Genomic DNA, 7,859 nt, shown 5'->3' with positions numbered 1-7,859 from the left:
ATTTTTCCGCGTGTTTTCACACGAGATGAAAGAGGTCATTGGTCAGTTTACGTGTCAGTCAAATGTTGTTCGGCCAATCAATATCTTTGGATCAGAGGCGTCTCGCGGTAGGCGGGGCTTATCTGTTTTTACTGCGCGTTGATTGGTTGGAAACTGGCCCAGGCCTTGTTTAATAACATTGGACTCACAGCCATTCGGGCAGCAAACAAATGCGCCGCTTCTCGTTCACCTACATTATCTCCTGAAGCTTTTGACCATTTTAGCCACAAGCGGTGATTCTTCGTGGAGATCACAGATCTGCTACTGCCAAGGTATTGTTTACGATATCTCGGTTTGTCATTTTTTAGCGCGACAATCGGTCCCGACACCGCGGTTAGCATTAGCTGTTCATGACACTACCTTCGCTTCCGACGTGGTAACTCTCTGTGGGTGGTTGCGTCCACTAGTCGACAACAACTTGAGCGCGTTCTGTTAATCCGATTGATTAGTTTATAACAGCTAATCCAGAATATTCAATGTAATAATCTAAATACAAGTCAACAGTAACGGTCCTTGTAGTCAAAGTTAATTGATATCCAACTAATAGTTTTGTGAATGTATACTTGTGTGTTTTTTTTTAAAGGCATACTCGTCCCATATTTAATGTTGCGGTGATTTGCCAGAAAAAGGATGCCATCAGTAAACCACCAGTATTTTGCATGTTAAATATTTACTAAGGGATCAGGGTAGTTTTTGTTGAAGTTAAATATTTGGGTGATTAACATGAATTAATAAACATTTTACTGTCACTTTTTGTTGCGATCTAGAACTTAACAACCCTAATGAGTCTCCTGATCCTGCTCTCGGGTAAATCCCAGCTGTTTAGGGCGAGAAATGAAGCACACCCTGTTTGCCAATTTAATGTTTACTATATAAACAGTAGCTCATCTGATGTTTTTCTATTCTCTTTTTCAGCAATTGTTTGACATTTACAGTCAGTCAGTGCATTGTGTTGTCAGGGCGATGTCAGCAGCCTGTCTCACTCGCCTGGCAAGATGCGGTCGGCACCATGTTTGTCACAGGGGTCTCTTACCCGTCCACCAGGACAATCACTTGCTGTTCAGCATCCTCAAGAGGAGGATTTACTGTCCATCGGAAGGACGACTCAGTAACACGCGTTTTGACGCAGACAGCAGTGGTCTTCCAACAACTTGGGATTCTTTTGGAATATGGGACAATCGTATCGACGAGCCCATCCTGTTGCCCTCCAGTATCCGCTATGGAAAACCCATTCCCAAAGTTAGTCTGTCTAAAGTGGGCTGTGCCTCGCTTATTGGCCAACGCAAGGAAAATGAAGACCGTTTCCAGATGTCTCAAATGACAGAAAACATCCTCTACTTTGCTGTTTTTGATGGGCATGGAGGACCAGAGGCAGCTGACTTTTGTGAAAAGAATTTGGAACGACGCATCAAGTGAGAAACCTGTCCACTGCATTCCGTTTGTGTTTTGAAAATGTTCTGATATGAGGTCTTTGTTGTTATAGAGATCTTGTCGCTGAGGAGGAAAATATGGAGGTGGTTTTAAGAAATGCTTTTCTTGACGTAGACAAAGCTCTCGCAGAGCATGTGCATTTCTCTCCAAGTGGTAAGTCGCTTCTCATGTCGCACATAGATGTTCATCTTATTTATCATATGAATAGTAACTTAGTGGAACTTTTCTCTTCTTTTAACAAAATTGACTCCTGTCCTTTTTTTTACCTGGCGTAGCCATAATTGTACCATCAAACCTACTGCTACAGGGTAAAATTCTTAAGCACTAATCTTGTTACTGTATTATCATGGGTGACGGTTAAAGGGCATACGTTGGAAGTTGGATCTGAGATGATTGTTCCTGCAGGAAATCAATGGCTTAAAGAAAGGTGGATTTTGACACTTTATAAAAGTGAAAACTATTCGTTGATTCGCTTTAATTTTTAACCCAGGCTGGACCACTATTCAGTCGTGTAATCGGGTCAGATCAGAACGTTTTGATTGATTTTACTTCAACAATCCTCGAAACAAACAATTAAGCAATTTATATTGACAACTGACTGATCCAATGAAATCTTTTAGTCCTCCTACTTAATTAGTGGATCTTATGACGCAGAAATGTACCTAAATCAGTCACTGCCCAGGACTGTTTTATTGTCATGGAAGTGAATTTACTCACCCTGCTTGAGATCTGGTATGAGTCTCTGGATTTAATTTATTCCTAATTACTCAAAGGGAAACTAATGTTTCAAACGTTTAAATCTTCCTCTCCAAGATGCAGTAAGTCCCTCATCATGACCATGCTTTAAACGTATTACTTTATGAAGTTATCACCCTTACGAAATCTCGGCGAACGAGAGGTTACGAGAGCGGAGTCCATTATAACGTACAGCCAGCTGTAATCACACCCCTTTTTTATACAACAAGCCCCTTGGAGGTGGAAATTTCCTGAGTAGATGATTACTGCAAAACCAGATGTTTGGCCAATCACAGCATAGTGGGCGTGGTTATGGTAAACAAGATTTTATCTCCAGAAAAGGTTTCGGTGAGTGGGCTTAAGATTATTTTCTGATGTAAATACTTAAATGAAAAGAGAGTTTTGTACAAACACGTACTGATGATACAATAGAGTCCAACATCCATTTAATACACACTTAAATGAACACATTAGTTGACCTTTTGACTGTAATCTTAAAACCACACAGTTTGTAAACAAAGGTCATCTCTTAGTAACCATTTTCAAAATAAGAGTAAGACAAAATGACTGTCCATAAAACTCTGAACTGAAGTGTTAAACCTTTTTCTTTTATAAACTTTATGAGCTTATTACAAATAATAAACTCTTAACAGATGTGCTGTTTTTTTGCCATTTAGCCGTCACCCATTTATTTAAATCCTATTTTTGTGGCATTTAATGTGATGACCTCGTTCAGTCTTCTTCGCCTAGAAAACGTGTTAATATGCGAGTCTGTAAAGCTACTTATTGACGTGGCAAAGTTGAGCCACGCTGTGTGAAATATCCAAATGTGCTTGTATGTGTGTGCCTGTTATCTACGGCAGCTGCTGAACCAGCTCAGAGCTGGAGGCCCAAACGTGGCACCAATGTGGATGGCGAGTGGCTAGATATTGAAGGAGAGTCCAGCGGGTCCTAAATCCTGGACTACTGGAAGGTTCCCTATCTTTCTGGCACTTCTTTCTCTGTCTTTCTACTTGCCTTTTTTCTTCTCTCATCGCGTGAATGCGGCTCATATTTCTAGAAGAAATCTAGTTTCAGTTTTGATCTGAAAATATAAAAAATTGCTCACAGTAAGATCTGTCTAATCGATCTTTGCATTGGAAAATAATCACTTATGTTTACATACACACTTTATCCCTTGTGGGTCGAGGTGACCCGAAGGCCCGAAAACATATGTAATTGTTTTATCCCTTGTGTTGTCTCAGGGTCAGGGTGAACGACCTCCACCCCTGCATATGTATTTCTGGAAGCCAGAAATCAGGTTCACCTTGACCCAGAGACAACACAAGGGATAAAATGACTACATTTGTTTTCAGGGCCTTTGGGTCACCTTGACCCGGAGATAACACGAGGGTTAAGTAGCAGTATATTGTTTGAACCTCATGTATATTGGTGCAATACCTGAGTCACGCTAGTGCTAGATGTTAAAATATAAAATATATAATATATATAAATATAATCATAAAAGTGCAACTAAAGTGTGGGTTTAAAATGTACTATGTTGCAACTAAAAAGTCGAGATGTAACTGGTTATGTTTAAAAAAATAACCAACGCGACACAACAATTAACCTTTTAAGTTAATCGCTAAATTACATTGACCTGCATGTGTGACCCCCCCCCCCCCCCCCCCCCCAACCCCACCCATTCCCACCCAGTAGTTACTGTGCCCCCAGCTGACCTGGTCCTCTCATCTCCGTGTTTGTGTTTTGCTGCGTGCCGACAAATGGTTGTTGTTGAGTCGAACTGCCACGTCTGCCCTCTGACATGGACCCTGGTGTCTTGATAGTCGCCGGTGCAAACGCAGGAACCACAGCCACGGTGGCTCTGCTGAGGGACGGCATCGAGCTGGTGGTGGCATCTGTGGGTGACAGTCGTGCCATGCTGTGTCGCAAGGGGAAGGCCCTCAAACTCACCGTGGACCATACGCCTGATAGGAAGGATGAGAAAGAAAGGTAATGTTTGCTGGAAGAAAAAGTGAAATCTGCCTTTTTTGATTTTTTTAAAACGTAACTGACATGGTTTTGTTCAGATTTAAATCTCTCACCTCAAAATATATGAATAATAACATCAGGAATGAGATGCTCACGGAAGTATAATAAACTAGAATGGAAGTTTATCGGTGACATCAGAATATGGATTGTTGAATTAAAAATATCAAATGTTGAAACTTTACATTTTTATTATTGAAATGTCGTTGTCTTTTATTCTTTGCATATTTTAAATTAATCATTTTTATATAGTCCGGTTGCATAATTTATGTCTAAACTAATATAGTTGATTGAAGGAACTCAAGAATTTATTTTTATTTTTTTAACACAGGAATAACACAATAAATCAATACAATAAAATCAATATTTGTAGCATTTATAATTTAATATTGTCTTGAGGCACAATTTTACCTTTTTCTATCGAATTTTAAAGGAGACTTATAATTCTTATAAATTAGAACATTATTTTTGAATTATTTTAAATAAATACCAAACTCTGTGTAAAACAAAAGTTTTATATTTTTATAATGTGTTTTGTTTTAAATGTATTTAATGAAATACATTAAATAGTCAAACTTTTAATATATAAACAATTGAATTCAATTATATATATATATATATATATTGTTTTTAAAACAATGCTTTAAAAAGAATTGTGTCTGCAAATAAACAGACAGAGAAAATAAATCAATTCTCATCACTCTACGCATACTTCCAATCCTTCAAATAAATCATGGATCCAGATGAAACTTGTCTGCACCTTATCATATAAACATTTACAGAAAATATCCTAAACACCTTTATTATTTCTCCTTACAATAATTTTATTTTTTTACTGAAAAGGAAATGTTTTTAAGATCTTATTTGCATTTTAAAATGTCCAAAGTCAAATCACTTCCTACAGAAAGAAACTTTTATTTCCAAATTGTGTCTGCAGGATAAAGAAGAGCGGCGGTTTCATTACCTGGAACAGTTTGGGACAACCCAACGTCAACGGCCGCCTGGCCATGACCAGGAGCATCGGAGACTTCGACTTGAAGGGCATGGGAGTGATAGCCGAGCCAGAGACCCGGAGAATATCTGTAAGACGCCTCTCTCTCTGCTCTTCTATTTCGTTCGCGAGAACACACTACAGTCAATGATGTCATTTTGACGCCGGGTCGAGTCAAACATTTTGACACTAAAAGTGTTTTAACTTTCAACGTGCAGTTGGCCCACTCTCATGACTCCTTCCTGGCTCTGACCACCGATGGCGTGAACTTTATAATGAACAGCCAAGAGATCTGCAACATCATCAATCAGTGCCTCGACCCGAAGGAGGCGGCACAGAGAATATCAGATCAGGTACGAGGAATTTATTCTTTTTCTTTTGTGGAGAAATCTTTATCAAAGTGCAGGGAGTTAATGACTGTATACGGGTCTTTTTGGTTCTAAAGGTTTTAATCAAGAGATTCTTCTCTCGTTTCCCCCACTAGGCACTTCATTACGGCTCCGAGGACAACAGCACGATCATCGTGATCCCCTTCGGAGGTTGGGGGAAGCAAAAAAACTCAGACACAAGTTTCTCTTTCAGCAGAAGTTTCGTGTCAAGCGGGCGCTGGGCGTGATCAGGTCCGCCCGTGCGGGCTCTTCCTCTGAAACGTGCAATACAACTGGAAAACCCCGGCTCCCTTTTTTCCTATCATGGCTGACGCTATTGACTATGTTAGTTAGCGATGCACTTGCACAAAATGTTTTGGCAATACTCGAACCTAAACATTAGTGTAGTTTAGCCATTTTCTTCTGTCTATTCAAGTCCCACGAAGTTACCCTCTCGACTCGTATCACGAGTGACTGTCGTGAGAGTCGTCATCAGAGGTCGATGTAATCCAACATGTGTTGTGTTTATATGAAACAAGATGACTCGACAACAATTATCAAACGCACAACAGCGGGACTAACTCGGGGTTGAGGTGTGTGTTATGTTATGAATTACTATTTATGATTCTGTGTACAAAGAGGAGTTCCGGTTGATGATGTACAGTCTGTTTATGGTGTAAATAATTGTGCGTTATGTACATTTGAATCAAGGTTACTGTTCAGCTAGAAAACCTTCCTCTACTACTTCGTCTACTACAAGCGTCATCGTTACCTTCCGTTTGTGTCACAAGAAAGACGGTGATCCGTGCGAATCCTGCCTCGAATGACAATGTGATTGTTGCCTCTTCCCACGATTGATGGAGTGTTTTCCAGGGGCTTGTTTTTAATGTTAATGTAACCAAAACTGATGACCGTTTCCTGGCGCAAGTATTCTGCATCTGCAAGTCCTCAACACGGACAGACCACTTTGCTCATATTGTTATCTCGGATGTGAATCTCCTTGACTCTTCCAGCTCTTATGTTTTCTGTTTATTTGCTACCAGTGGCTCGTTTAACCCTATTATAAGAAGCTCTTTGTTCATACTTGACTGCCCAAATGGATCATTTCTTTTAAATATAAATCTATATTGTCGTCTGTAAACTGATTAACTGTTTGAGATCTTTCTCTGGTTTTTAGACTCTTGGAAAATAATTTAATCTTAAATTACATTTAAATGGGAATTTGAAATCGACGTGAAGTTCAACTGATTCATCTTCATTACAAAAGCTCTGAATTTATCTCCCACATTTTTAACTAGTTCCTTTGTAGGCCACTAGATGTCAGCAGAGAACGTCATCCGTTAAAAACGCATTCATTCTTTGCGTTTCAAAAGAGCAACGATCTTGTATTTCATGTCTACTTTGTTTCCACTAGCGATTTATTTCTGTTTTCAGGGGATTTGGATGTAGAAAATAAGGCTGACATTCAATAAAAATGGCGAAAAACATCTTATATTTTTGTAAGTTATGGTCCTAAGGCTGAACTAGGTTCATCTTATTAATGCACAAACTCTCAAATGTCAAACGTGTCATTGCAAAAGGTCAAAGGGTCGTATCACTTCTCTCTGTCAAATCATGTCATTACCATCAAGCTGATGCGTTAAACTTAAAATTGAGCATCCCAGGGAAAAGTTTCATCGATTGGGGAAAAGAAAGGAACAATAGTGTTGTGTACAATAACCCAAACAATGAGTTTCTGGGGCTCCTGGGCCAAATTTAGCCCGTCAAGCCGTTTTATATGGCCCTAAAGATGGTTGTCTCAGGCTAATGTTCATGTCGATATGGTGACCCATAAAGATGCCAGTTTTGCAGTTAAGAAAATGGTTTATAAAAGGCCTCAAAGAGTTAAAAAGTTAAAAAATAGAAATAATCAACTATAACTCTTTATTCCTATTCCCTTGTGCGTTGAATAAAGTTCACCACCTCTGTTCGGGGATTCCGACAAATAGGGATTTTATGAATATGTTCAGATGTCTGCAGAAGTGCATAACCCTGAGAATCCGGATGGAAAACTTGTGGTCACGGTGGACATTGAGAGAAATTATTAAATAAATATGGAACATGGATGAGATGTGTGTACTTGTGGATTATTTGAGCTCTCACTGATGCTAGTACTGTATTTTTAGTTTCCTTCGTCCTTTTAATGTTTGTCGTTTCTCAAGGTGTCCCGTGTCTGAAAAGTTTGTATATTTTATTTTGGTTATCTTTGCATGATCTGGAGCCCGCTC

At 39.3% G+C, this 7,859-nt stretch overlaps 1 protein-coding gene across 1 annotated transcript; it reads left to right on the top strand.

The window, feature by feature from the left end:
- The first annotated feature begins 183 nt into the window (after nucleotides 1-183).
- LOC148089498 (protein phosphatase Mn(2+)-dependent 1K-like) lies at nucleotides 184-7,700 on the top strand. Its single transcript, XM_087807501.1, has 7 exons — nucleotides 184-311; nucleotides 955-1,451; nucleotides 1,523-1,623; nucleotides 4,032-4,197; nucleotides 5,171-5,315; nucleotides 5,443-5,577; nucleotides 5,709-7,700. Exons 2-7 carry the CDS (start codon nucleotides 1,003-1,005, stop codon nucleotides 5,838-5,840), a joined length of 1,128 nt encoding a protein of 375 aa, XP_087663627.1. The 5' UTR covers nucleotides 184-311; nucleotides 955-1,002; the 3' UTR covers nucleotides 5,841-7,700.
- Nucleotides 7,701-7,859: the final 159 nt, after the last annotated feature.

Source organism: Callionymus lyra, chromosome 1 (assembly GCF_982586985.1).
Source record: "Callionymus lyra chromosome 1, fCalLyr1.hap1.1, whole genome shotgun sequence".
NCBI classification, from domain to species: Eukaryota; Metazoa; Chordata; class Actinopteri; order Syngnathiformes; family Callionymidae; genus Callionymus; species Callionymus lyra.
Note: the sequence above shows the minus strand (reverse complement) of the source record. Positions and strands in the feature narration are given on the sequence as shown.